Raw genomic sequence first — 14,479 nt, 5'->3', positions numbered from 1 at the left:
CCTACCATGGCAGTTGCACTCAAAGAATTTCAGAGTATTTCAAATAATACCATGGTACATGCCTAAAGCATCACTGTATATAGCACAAGGGTACTAGTTGTTTGTGAAATATTATATCCATTAGCCTGTCCATTGGTTCGGCAATGATTCAACTTAATAATCAATTGTAGAATCAGGAGGTCAATCAAACAAGTGCTGATATTTTTCATTGGAGATGCACATTTGTTAAATTCTCTTTATATAACCGGATTCTTCTTGAACAGTATCTCATTAGCAAGTCTGTACATTACAGGCATTTATGGGGCTACTGTCGCTCGCGGAAGGATAAGAAGTGCGTGCCGCGGCTGGAAGCACCAGCGGCGGAGGGACACAGAGAGGCAGAGTAAGCGCGTCGGTTCTTCATCTCACCGGCATCATTCTCAGCCAGAGACGCTTCATAATCCTCTCCTCTGCATATGCTCCTCTATCATTAAATCAGAGGCTGCCGCGTGTGCTTTTAGAAACCCATGCTGCTTGGGCCATTCTTTTAGTTTTTTCTTCATCTAGACCCCCTGTAATACATTACTATGCATGCTGTCTTCAAGAATATACAGATATAATTTATAGACAGAGTCGTTCAAACGCTGCCCGTCGGTATACGTTCAAGACCTTAATTTTTCTTCTGTCCCGCTTGGCTGAAACCAAACGTAGTTTGACTGACTGAACAAAGCGGCGGACGGCTCCAAAATGGGGGTAAGAATCTATTTTAAATGCTTGCACATTTTAAATGCCATGCGTCTTGAGGATAATTCGGGGTTATGAGATTTGGATGGTAACGTGTCTTTATGTATTTTGTCAAATCATTGCATTAAACAGGTGCACTTACTACTAAAAGCATTGTAAATGTTAAGCAAACATGTATCAGTTTAACTGTGTGCGTTCTAACCGGTTAAAAATCATTGACATTGTGCAATAACGCTGCTCGATCGTTTGGCAATTGCGTCAAATCGGATGCTTCATTTTTGCACCCATTCGATGCGTCATGATGCAGTTAAAATGCAAATAATGAAGAATACTGGTGTATTGATATGCACATATTGGCATATTAGGTATATGCATCATAATATAATAATCTAAGTCGTTTGGCAGATGATAGAAATGGAATAAATATGCTCTGCTCTCATTCGATGCAAAAAGGCGCACCGAGGTAAACGCAAAAATGATATCAGATATCAAAATAATCGTTGAACTAATGCTTTTTTAAATACATACCGGTAAGATATAATAATAACACATATTCAGAAGCACTTTGTTTATAACGTGTGTGTTTGCGCCTCTGATCGTTCTGTCAAGCGTGCCATGACAGCGCGTCAGGAGAATAACGTGGACGACCGCAGTCACGAACGTCTGCGGTTACCAATTCGGGATTAAGCCTGTTTTTTTTTTAGAAAATTGACATTGCCATAAAGTGATCATTTTTGTTAGTCGTGATTTGTACATTTGCTATAGCCTCCAAATTATAAATGTACTACTTTTAATGAATGACGACAGAAAAGTTTAATCACTAGTAAAACAAACTCTTAAATAACCAGGTGAGGTCGTTTGCAAGTCTGGAAAGTCTGAGGAGAAATTCTGTCAGTCTCCTAAATGAAAGGCGTTAACCACAGATGGGGGTGGGGGAGTGTATGCATCCGGACTGGCCCGTTTCAGTAGTTTCACAGCCACCTATCAAACATCTCATCACATTTATGACCAGAAATAAATCCCAGCGCGAGTCCAAATGGTCAGTAGACGCGCGGCCAGATGCGTTAAAATAGACGTCTACTGCTTCACGACTGAAGCGTGAATATATTGAACTCATTTGTCACAACAAGCGCCTTCTAGATTGTTATTTTGCGACCTTGCAATAACCAGAACTGGAAATCTGACATCCAGATGAAAAGAAACAAACCATTCGATATGGAATTTAATGGTGTTGTTGTGACGCAAAGTTCTTTTTCAAACGATACCTTTTACATCGCACGCGATATTCTGTGTCTCGGTTTCTGTGACGTTTTGACACGCTGATATCGGTCGTGATGCCGGGAGGGGTTACCGGGCTCGACGGTTGGTGATGGTGAATGCGTCAAAGTGGAGGTTGATCAATGAGAGTGGAAATTCCCGAACAAGTACCGCGATTGGTCTGTGTAGCGCCACGAGGGCGGGGCCGTATTCGCGGTTCTGATGATTGATTGGCCCTGAGCCAGTCAATCACTCGGTAGAGGCTGCGTGATTGGCAGGATCCGCTGGGCCAAAATGAAGCTTTAGGGTACTATGAGGGTGGTGGGGAGGGAGTGATGCAGGAGGAGAATAAAATGGACATGAAAAGTGATTGATGGGTTTACAGGAGAGTGTTATCTGGTGTCATCTTGAGAGAGGCTCGATTGAGTCATTTGTGGAGGTTCAGGTGTTTGGGGTTGTGGCAATTTGAATGAGGTGAATGTCTCTTGGAGACTGACTATGTTTAGAACAGAATAACAATTTCTACACTGGAAAAAAAATAGTTAATACTTATTTACTATTTTCACTCATTAGTTTTAAAAATCATATAGAAAACTCAGGAAGTTGTGGTTAGAGAGTCAGACTTATAACCCAGAGGTTGTGGGTTCAATTCTTAGCACCGGAAGGAAATGAAGGTGAAAGAGTAAAAGTACAATGCTTTCTTCTACTTTCAATATCCACAGCTGAGATGCCTTTGAGTAAAGCACTGAGCCCCCAATTGCTTCCTGGGCTGCTGTATGTGTGTGTGTGTGTGTTTGTGTTTGTGTTTGTGTTTGTGTTTGTGTGTGTGTGTGTGTGTGTGTGTTTGTGTGTGTGTGTGTGTGTGTGTGTGTGTGTGAGTGTGTGTGTGTTCACTACTCCCTTCTGTGTGTGTGTGTGTTCACTACTCCCTTCTGTGTGTGTGTGTGTGTTCACTACTCCCTTCTGTGTGTGTGTGTGTTCACTACTCCCTTCTGTGTGTGTGCACTTGAATGGGTGAAATGCAGAGCACAAATTCCTACACTTTGCATTGTAATACATTTTAAATTACAAAGAATAAAGAAGGCCAAACACATCTAAGTAAACATTAAATTTTGAAGTATGAATATTGAAATGACATTTTCTTAATGAATTTTTTTTTACTAATAGTAAAATAGTATTTGTAAAATGTACTTAAAAATCTGCTTTATTTACAACCTCAAATTTTTCTTATAGTGTACAGAATGTAGTATATACAGTATAATGTGTGTACAGTATTCATTTTCGCAAACATTGAACACCTGTATACTCTAATAATAATGTACAGTGAAACTGTTTGAGAAACAGTATCTCTTCTGTAGCTCGGTACACTTTCAACTCGCAAGACTTTACGACATTACATGATTTGACTCATTTTTACGTAGAAAGGGCAACAGTGGACCCCATTAAAATAAATTATCATTCATGTTTTCATAACTGCTGGCCAAATTCAAAAACTAAACTAAAATTAAGTCATCTTTTATGCAGCTTGCATATTTTGCATATAGGAAGGATTCAGCTCTGTGTTAACTCCTAAATGGCTATCACTTTGTAGGGAATAGTGAGTGAGAGAGCAATTGATTGATTTACATTTATTCATTTAGCTGACACTTTTATCCAAAGCGACTTACAATCACTATATATGTCAGAGGTCGCACGCCTCTGGAGCAGTGTGTGTGTGTGTGTGTGTGTGTGTGTATATATATATATAGTATCTGTGAAATAACTGTGAAATTTGCTAGCAATTTCTGAGTGAAAATTGAAAAGTAAATTACTTTTATTTCAGAGGTAATAATTAAATTATTTAAATTAATTGAATCCAAACTGAATTCCATTTCTCCCTGAGTTATTAATGCAACACAATGATCCATAATTCCATAATATGTTCTGTTTTATTTGCAAGTTTTTATGTATAGTATGCAGTATACAGTATAGTGCATTATGATAATATTCCACTGTAGCCAAGGTTCTGAGTTTGAAGTGATATCTCGGATGGGCTGATATACAGTAAAGGAGTAAGGTGTGCAGGGCAGGAGATGTGAACAGCAGGCTGTTACCTGCGGTCACCTTGAGAACAGCAGGGAGAATCAGGTGCTCGGGGTTGTCGGCAATTAGTATGACGTGAATGTTTCTTGGAGGGTGACTCTTCGATACCCTTGGGACATGCAGCCAAAGACGCAAACCTGTCTGAAGGCTTCAAGGGCACTACAGGTGATTAGGATGCTTAGAATATCAGAAATGTCATCTGCTAGTGTGAAATCGGCTTTTTAATGTGGTTTCTTTTGGTTTAAGGCTTCTAATTCTTCACTGTGGTGTCTACAACCATTTTGTTCTGATTATAAATCACTTTGTTGTTTAAGTAAAAATGGCAACAATGGGCTTTAAGTATCTGTTTACATAACTTTGCATGTTGTAAAACTGATAATTGTGTATCCGTGATTGAGAAACAGACTGGTGGTGAAAAGTCTTCTAATAGATGGTTGTGTAATGGACTCGGTTCAATAGCTCATTCTCACTGAGGGAATTTGGTGTGCGTGCACTTTCCACTAAAGCACACAATCAAGCCTTATTTTTGTGTTGAAGCCCGGGGTCATATGAAGCAAAGCTAGCATACATGCTATCAGTCAATTTGCCAGACGCAGACATGATGTCATATCCTGTGAGACCTTGAAGGTCAGCCAGCAAGCTTGTTTGATTGGCTCTCAAATGTCAATAGCAGGTTTGAATCAGTTTGTTCCATGCCAAGGTTGCTTTATATTTAGCAAACCACAGCAACCACGACTGCATCAACAATCTGCTGTGTGCTAAAATGAATGAAGTTTGAAATGATTATACAATTAAATTGTAGTTACTTAAGAATTTTAGTAGCGAAAAGTATTATAGAATTTTTAGTGACAAGGAAGTTGTAAAACATATGGAATAAAAATGTAATAGAGGGGAGAGCTATTGTGAAACTAGTGACACAATGCAAAAAATTATTACATTTTTAGATGTATAAAATACTAACACTTGAGGTTTACACGTGAACAAATTTTTGAAACACATTTTTATAGAGAAATTGGCTGTAAATTTCAAACAAAAATAGAAAATAACACATTGAATTAAACAGTAAGTAGAAAAGCTTAAATATTTTTTTTAATGCAACATACTCCCTTTTTAATGCAACATACTCCCAATATTGCCATATTTTACAGTGTATATCACATTTGTTATCAGACACATTTTTTGCTAAAGTAATATTTGACATAAAGAACAGAGATGTTTTAATTCACACCCATGCTTTAGGAATCCATTGCACACTAACATACTGATTTTGCCTTTGGCCGAATTGAATGCATGCACAATATATTTCATTTCTGGACATAACTTAGTGCACTTAAATTAATCACCCCATCATTCACTAACTACATGATTTGAGCTTTTCTGCTGCTATATGATGGACAGCGCTAACATTCAATTAGTCATTTAGCCTCAACATTTATGTGTGCTTTGTCTTATTGGTGTCTTTAACATTGTTATCCAGAAGCAAGGTTTCTTTATACAGGGTGTAATCTGTTACTGTGTGTACAGTACATTGTGTGTTTCCATGTCCTCAAGGCCATTAGACGAAGCCTTGGACAGAGATGGAGAGAATGTTTCATCTGGAGCACATTTAGTGATTTAGTTCTTGATGTCCACTAGCTGTAATTATTAGTTCTCCCAGAGATTAATTCATGAAATGAATCATTTCCTAACTCTCATGTTGTTCTAGGCCTGTACGGTTTTGTTGTGTGAAACACAGAAGGAGATTTTAGGCTGCTTTGTTTAAGGAACAATCCAGAATGTAAATCATTACTCACCGATGTGTCATGCAAGCTTTGATATCAATGATACAGAATGTTTTTTGGTTCTCGTGTGTCTTGTAACTGGTTGCGAAATGTCAGAATTGAATATTCGCATATTCACATAACACAAATGAGATTTGTTTCTCTCACGTAAATCTAACAAGGAACAATTTTACTCGGAAATTGCTTGTGAATTTTTCTACCAATTACAAAGAAGTGGAAAGTAACACATTCAGTTTACATTCACATTTTTGAGTTTAAAGGACTATTTTCTGGTAAGATTATGTTTTCTGGTAAATCGTATTGTAGTAATCATCAAAACAACCCATATTTGTAAAAAAATAAATAAATAAAAAAGGATTCACTTCAAAACAGTTTTTACAAATTACTGGTAAATTTCACAAATAATTGCAGAGAAACTGCAAATAACATTTTGAATGAGTGGGAAAAAATTTAAGCAAAGAAACTAAAATAACATTTTCTTGTAAAAAGTACTTCAATAATCTTTGTTTTATTTACCACAAAATATTTTGTTCATGAAAAATATTTTTTTATAGTGTAGTTATTTAAGTATAAGAGATGATGTAATAGTTTTTGTTAACGTATATTTTTATATTTGTTAATTTTAAATTAAGTTTAAATTTTAGTTTTGTGTGTTTTTTGTGTCTTTAAATATGTATCTATGTAATCTATTGTGTAGTTATTACATTTGATTCAAGTTGTAGTTTTTGGTTCTCTCTGAGAGAGTGTAATCTTAATCAGGCCTGAGACAAACCCCACTGGACTTACTAAAGTGGAGCAGCTACAGTTCTCCACACATCCTGTGGGACATGAATGTGCACGTGTGTGAGAGCGATGGAGATACAGCGAGGACACAGTGTATCAGTGTCAGGAGCAGCATCAAGATGATTGGACTGCATTAGACAGCAAAGTACTGTATGAACAAAGAGAATGAATGAGTTAAGACAAAATAAACAGAGAGTACAGTGTGTTTCAAAGCATCTGAGCGACTGAATGTAGGAATAAGAGAAAAGCAGGAGCAGGATGGCTGTTGTTCAGTAGGTTAATCTAGACTGTAAACCGTAGTAAACAGTCTTAATCCTGCACTGCCGTCTCACCCGGAGATAGAGAGAGGAAAAACCCTTGACAGATGGTCAACACACGGCCACAAGCATGCTGCAATCTAGACCTTTTGTGGTAGAACTACTATCCTGTTGAACAAAATGATAAACACAGCACAGAGTTATTTTGCTGTCACTGAGATACTCTTACAGTTTTTGATAATATTTTTCATTAGATTTAATATAAATTATATTTTCTTATTATATATTTTCTCATTTTAGTAATTAGTTTTTTATGAGTTTGTAATTTAAAAAAAATATTTCTATATAGCTTCTATTAATTGTAATTTCTGTTTTAGTTTGTTATTTTAGTGCATAAAGCTAACTAAATGAAAATGTGAATTGTTCCCTTGGACATTACATGAAATAAAACATGTTTCTTATATTTAATTCCTTTTTATTTTAGTAAGCATTTATTTCAAGTAAAAGAATGTATTTACTTTTTTATGGTTATTTTAGTAAACCCTTAATAACCCTTGAACATAGTTCAGTCAAAACAAGCTGCTACTAAAATAGTTTATCTTCATTTAATATTTCCAATATTTATAAGTCTTTTTAAGGATTGTTTGTTTCCTCCGTGTTTTGTTTTAATAATAGATCCTAAATAATAATCAGTTAACCCTGCGATGAACATAATTAGTATCAAATAACACATGATAGTTCAAGCAATTATTATGTCGAGTTGAACCTTATAATGAACAGTAATGACAAATATAATCTGCTGATAAAAGATTAAATATTTATGACTAATTAGTTTTGAGGTTCTGTCAACAGTAAAAGTTAAATAAGTTCTTGTGGACATTCTGTCAAATTTGCAATCATATTTTATTCCTTTAATAATGTTTCTTTTTTTTTCCTTTTTTTGTGAAAATAATATTATCAAGCAGCTTTTACATCAGAATCTTTATGGATGCATTTAATGCATTGCACATTATTATGTAAGCTCTGGTGTGCTGTAATGGTGGATTTGACAGTAATGCCGTCTGCTTGTGCATGCAAACTAAAATAGGTCACAGAAGCACACATGGCAGATCAGGGGATGCCACATTAATGAAAGGCCCTAAAGTGGATTGACCCCACTCACACCACCCCTGTATCCCGCATGGGGTTCCTGTTAAAGCAGAGGATAGTTGATGAAGCATTATCCGTCTGGCATTTCCCCTCTCTTCCTCAATCATGGAAAGTCCCAGTTCCTCAGATCATGCCCCGTGTGTCTCACAGAGCAGCAGACGGAGCTGAGTGATGCTTAAATATGAGTCCATCTGCGTGTTTATGATAGTATTGCAGTTTCAGCTGAGACACGTTTTGTTAAGTTCTCTGGTTTATTAAGCTGAACCTGTTTGTGTCATTTGTGGGAGATGTCCTGCTACTCTTTGTGTAAAGGTTTTTAATTCTATTTTACCAGCATGTAAAGTACAGCCATTGTTTTTTATTCTTTTTACAATGTCTTGGTATTACAGTCATCATATATGCTAGATGTGTGATGGCAGTAAACATGCTAGAATATATGTTATTTGACTAATAAAAAGGTTAACTATAGCTTTTTTGAAAGTTCATACTGCCTGGATTATGTGTTAAAAATAATAAAAGTTACTTATTGTTTTGAATTCCCACATAGAAATGTAATATATGACATATACTGTATCCCCTATATCAAGAGGGATATTGCCATATATATATTTATATGTTGTGTGTTTGTGTGCATGTACAGTGTGCGTGTGTGTGTGTGTGTGTGTGTGTGTATATATATATACGCACAATATATCATTTTGTGTAATGTGTGAAAGTAAAAATTTCTAACTTGTATAGGTTAAAACTACCTGCAAGATTATATTTTATGGCAAGATAAATAACAACCATGTATGTGAACAGTATATATTTTATTTGTATATGCAACTCTATTTATATAAACAAAATTTATGCAAAAAAATCAGATTAAGTATGTTTTTGTATTAATGTTCTGTCTTGTATTTACTTATATAGCAACATGTTTTTGTGGGTTTTAGGATGGATATACATGTACATGAAAGATATGTCCAAAAATGTATTACATGCATAAATATACATGCTTGTATCGGCTAGAAAATAATCCTTTTTTTTTCTGCAGTATGGACGGTCGGACAGCTACCGCGTGGCAACCACGCAGGAAAAAGATGAGAAGGAGTCTCCTAAAAAGGGAAAGGGAGGGAAAGACCTGGATGACCTGAAGAAAGAAGTACCACTGGTAAGACACATCCACACATATCATACATCTTCATGTTTTTGTATCAAATTTCAAATGAGTTATGTATTTAATACTATGAGTGACCTATATTGAATAATTTTATATTCTGCGTACTGCTTTGGCAACAGTGCTTCCTAGGATGAGCAGTTCAATGCCTCATAAATAAATGTAGTGCACCATACTGTATTGAATTTCAAACACTACTCTGCCGTGAATCAGATGAAGCAAGGTTGTGGTTCAACCTCTGTGGCCGGCTGACTCTATACAAACATGTTTGTTTGTTTTTTTCTCCCCCAGACAGAGCATAAGATGTCAATTGAAGAAGTATGCCGAAAATACAGCACTGACATTGTACAGGTGAGTTTCTCAAATCATGTCAGCAAGCCAGATGTTTCATATGATGGCATTGTAGCGCAACATTAAAATAAATCTTAAAACCTAAATACTCTTACGAGAATGAAGCTTTTAAAAATAGCCTCACAAAAGACTTGAAAATAAAGTCCTTATATTTTAGAGATCAAAGTAGTAATATTTATGGTATGAAGTTAAAATTGTTGAGAATGCATGAAAGTATAATGAGATCAAAGAAGTAATATTCGGAGGATCTTATGAAAAGAAACATCAAAGTGAAGTGGAGTTGAACACTGGTTGTCATTCGAGATTGCGGTTAAGAGGCAATTTCCTGTCTCTCTTTCTGGTTGTTTCTCCTGAATAAATTCAGTTTCCTTCATAACTGAATGTGTCTGGATGCTGAAGATAACTTGATGCTGATGCAGCAAAAGCCTGATTTCTGTCTTAGTGAATCTTACTCTAAAGTTGAATTGAACTAGGGGAAGTCGTGGCCTAATGGTTAGAGAGTCGGACTCCCAATCGAAGGGTTGTGAGTTTGAGTCCCGGGCCGGCAGGAATTGTGGGTGGGGGGAGTGCATGAACAGTGCTCTCTCCACCCTCAATACCACGACTTAGGTGCCCTTGAGCAAGGCATTGAACCCTGAACTTCTCCCCGGGCGCCGCAGCATAAATGGCTGCCCACTGCTCCGGGTGTGTGCTCACAGTGTGTGTGTGTGTGTGTGTGTGTGTGTGTGTGTGTGTGTTCACTGCTCTGTGTGTGTGCGTGCACTTCGGATGGGTTAAATGCAGAGCACAAATTCTGAGTATGGGTCACCGTACTTGGCTGAATGTCACGTCACTTTCACTAAATCGTCCATTTCCTTAATGATGAGGCTACTCTGGTGCCCTGTACCTATACATGTTTGTTTTTTTTGTGTGTGTGTGTTTCTCAAAATATTTCTACTTTATCCACATAAAATCATATCTTCTGTTTGTCTCCTGGTTTCTGTGATAGTTCACCCAAAAATCATCCTTTGTTCACACTTGTTATTACAAATCTGTATGACTTTCTTCTGTGGGATGCAAAATAATATATTGTGAAAAATGTCTCTTAGTTTGTTTATTACATGCAATATCATCAATGGAGATTTTTACTTTGCCCCCATTTTATATTTTTTTTAAATATTGATGAACTCCCTTTAATCTTTTAAAATTAAGTCTGTATTGTCAAATTTAAATTAATTAATCATAGTAATGGTACATTGCTATTACTTCTTAAAGTTTATTTATTTATTTTATTCTAACATGGCAATAAACAGTGTTTGGAATAACGGCATTTAAAAGAACGGCGTTAGGTAGCGACGTTATTTTTTCAGTAACGAGGTAATCTAACTAATTACTTTTCCCGTCGTTACAACGCCGTTAACGTTACTGAACTTTAAATGCGGTGCGTTTCTATGCAATGATTTAATAAACTATGCAATCCGGACGCACCCCTGACGCACACAGCGAGAGAGCAGTGCGTTAATGACGAGATAAGCGATTATGATTGGCTAAGGCAGAGTCATGTGTTTCATGATAGCCAATCAGAGCCAGTGTTTTTACACATGCCGGCACACGCGGCTGCGCTTGGCGCCAAACACACACGCAACAGCTACACAGAGATTCGCAGCAGAGATGGCGAGTCAGGAGCAATCCGATGAAAAGTTGGCATTTTCAAGGTGGAGATATAAGCACTACTTCAAATTCATTGTGGTCAAAGGCAAGAACGTGCATGTAATGTGTACATGCAATGTGTGACACGCATTTACAAAGCTAGTGGCCAAAAACACTTTTCTTACAAAGATAATACTTGAAGTGCAGGATAAAACTCTTGCTGTCTGTTGACGTGCAATAAATATTGAAAGTTATGCACCTGTCTGTTCTACTCATTTCAACTGACTTGTGAAAACTGCAAAAAAAAAAAAAAAAGTACAAATTCTCTGACATGTAGCAACTTTTTTTTTTTTTTTTTTTTTTACAGTAACGCAAATAGTTACTTTTATTATAGAGTAATTCAGTTACTAACTTGGAACAAGTAGTGAGTAACTATAACTAATTACTTTTTTAAAGTAACGTTCCCAACACTGGCAATAAAACCGTCATTACTGTACTGCAAAAAAGTATAGCCTGTATTAACCCTTTTTTTACTTTGCTTTACTCGAATTTCTAAGGCCTCTTAATTATCAATGTGATCAAACCTTTCGAAGAAACCCCAATCTACCACATGCCTTCTGTTGTCCGATCGATAGTTCATACTTTTTTATCAAGTGTCCGGTTTAGTATCCAGTTGTTGTTTATGTGTCTTTATGCTGTTATTTTTATCAAGTAAACAAACAAATAACTTTTACAATGTTTATAATATATAAAGATCCTTGATTATCCATCATATTTTTTTTTCCCCCACCAAAGACGAGTTTTACGGCTTTCCGTGGTTTTTTTACTGTTATACACTTGGGGATGCTATTACACATCTTCTGAAGGAGTACAAAACCTCCCGAACAAAAACACACGTGAACAGGACGGAGAAACTACGTAAACTCTTGCGTAAACAGATGCATATTAAAAATAATCATCAACAATAGATAGCATTTAAATGAAAACTGCATAATGTTATGGGGTAAAACATTGATCCAGGAAGTGGTGTATGGCTGTGTAAGCTTTGGAGGTGTTGATGGAAACGATTCACTGGATTTGTGTTTTGATAATCATACTGAATATTATCCAGATGTAGTTTTTGATAAAAATGTGATTTTCTTATCTTTTTGCTCAAAACTATACAATTTTATGAAACTTACCTTTTTATTAAAGTGTTGATAAAAATATTTTTAAAAAATGCTTTAAGATAGAATAAAACGGTTTATTTTTATTTATTTAAGTAGAGGCTTTGATCTTTATTTTGGTGTATTGCATATTCAAATATTCATAGAGGAAAATAAACTGGAGGCCATCAGATTTGAGTGAAAATCATCAAAAATCGCTGGCGCTGGCATCAAAATGCTGGCGAGGAAAAATAGCTAAGAACAAATCATAAAAAATTGTGATAACTGATATTTAAATGCACTTTTATGTATGTTTTAGCCCCCTGTTCACTGATACTGATACAATTCTTGTTGATTTACATTACAACATCAGAAAATCTCATCTTACTGGTCATATAAATATCAGCATATTTGCTCAGTTTGATTTATTTGATTAATAAAATGAAGGTGTTTTTCCTCCTCAACTGTGGGCTCCATATTCTCCTATATCATATTATATAAGACATAAAAGCCTGATGTATCAGATATGATACTTTTTATTTTTTTATTTTGTCTGAAGCATCAGTGAACTATTTAAATAATAAAAATAATAATTAATTAAAAATATATTTTTCTGATTATTATGTCAGATGTAAGGCTTGCCATTTCACACATTCACCTCTTCCAAAGCAGCTTAAAGGGACAGTCAACCCAAAAATGCCATCATTCACCCCAAATTGTTCCAAACCTGCATGAGTATTTTCTTTTGTGGAACATATGGGAATATATTGTGAAGAATGCTGGTTACCAAACAGTCCCCTTTGAATTCCATATTTTGGGGGAAAATGCTTCACTAAAATGAGTTTATCTGTAGCGACAGAAACTGTGAGCTCAACAAATCTATTCTGAAGGCGCCCTCTAGTGGCAGTGCAGTAGTGTTTGTCGTCAACTCTTGAATCAGATTTGCTCTCACACTCTCCTTTCCCCTGAAGGGTCTGACTAATGCCAAGGCGGCGGAGTACCTCGCTCGGGACGGTCCCAACGCTCTCACCCCGCCCCCCACCACCCCGGAGTGGGTCAAATTCTGCCGTCAGCTCTTCGGAGGATTCTCCATCCTGCTGTGGATCGGAGCCATCCTCTGCTTCCTGGCCTACGCCATCCAGGCCGCCACGGAGGACGACCCTGCCAATGACAATGTGAGAACTCACACACTCACAGAAGCATACATTTACACCAAATATGTGTTTCGCTGCAGTTTAGAGTGTGCAAGACTTAACACAGTAATCCCATTCAATAGCAAGTCTTTAATATTTTTGTTTTGTTAATAATTCTGTATTAAATGTGACCCTCTCTGTGAAAACCCAGCTAAAGTCATTTTTTGTATATTTTATATTCTATATAAAATAATTCTTCATAAGGTAAAGAACATTCTGTGAGAATGTAACATTGATATCTTTATTGATGACTAAGACCATGTCAAAGATTGAAATCATAATGAAATTAACGGTTGAAATCAGATTTTGATGCTTGTTATCTCATCATTAGATTTTGAGACTTCAGCCTGGATTTCACAGAGAGGGTCCCAAATATGATCTATTCTTTTTATAATGCACATGCTTTAAATTGATCAAAAATTATGATAATGTCACAAAAGATAAAAGCTGTTCTTCTGACCTTCCTATTCATCAAAGAAACCTGAAAAAAGTCTACTCAGCAGTTTTTGGAGAATTTGACCATAGTTGCTTCTGTTTTGGTTTGTGAGCTAAATGAGGCTCCAGGTCAGTGAGCTCCTGAGGAGTTCCTCCACATTATTCTGATGACCTGCTCTCTCTTCTCCACAGCTGTATCTGGGGATTGTGCTGTCTGCTGTGGTCATCATCACTGGCTGCTTCTCCTACTTCCAGGAGGCCAAGAGCTCGAAGATCATGGAGTCTTTCAAGAACATGGTTCCCCAGGTACACCAAATAAAAGTTATTCAATACCTTCAGTTCAGATTCCTAATTCTGCTTCATCCAAATCATAATTCAAAATTGAGAAAGTTTGCTGTGCATATTTCTGGCTGTGCTTCTCAACTCAAAGTAACAGTCGGAGTGGATCAAAGTGAAAACCCAAATAACCATAATCCGTTGATTTCCTCTGTGGTCATAATCCTAATTATTATCTCTGTGAATCCCCCAGACTGTA

General features: G+C 36.4%; 1 protein-coding gene across 1 annotated transcript in view; it reads left to right on the top strand.

The window, feature by feature from the left end:
• Nucleotides 1-403: 403 nt before the first annotated feature.
• Nucleotides 404-14,479, top strand: part of atp1a3a (ATPase Na+/K+ transporting subunit alpha 3a) — a 31,305-nt gene continuing 17,229 nt past the window's right edge. Inside the window, exons 1-5 of the mRNA XM_052584697.1 lie at nucleotides 404-732; nucleotides 9,069-9,185; nucleotides 9,483-9,542; nucleotides 13,288-13,491; nucleotides 14,137-14,250. Of these exons, the coding sequence (XP_052440657.1) occupies nucleotides 727-732; nucleotides 9,069-9,185; nucleotides 9,483-9,542; nucleotides 13,288-13,491; nucleotides 14,137-14,250 (501 nt within the window). The 5' untranslated portion in view covers nucleotides 404-726. The remainder of the gene's footprint in view (nucleotides 733-9,068; nucleotides 9,186-9,482; nucleotides 9,543-13,287; nucleotides 13,492-14,136; nucleotides 14,251-14,479) is intronic.

This window comes from Carassius gibelio, chromosome B19, assembly GCF_023724105.1.
Source record: "Carassius gibelio isolate Cgi1373 ecotype wild population from Czech Republic chromosome B19, carGib1.2-hapl.c, whole genome shotgun sequence".
NCBI lineage: Eukaryota > Metazoa > Chordata > Actinopteri > Cypriniformes > Cyprinidae > Carassius > Carassius gibelio.
Note: the sequence above shows the minus strand (reverse complement) of the source record. Positions and strands in the feature narration are given on the sequence as shown.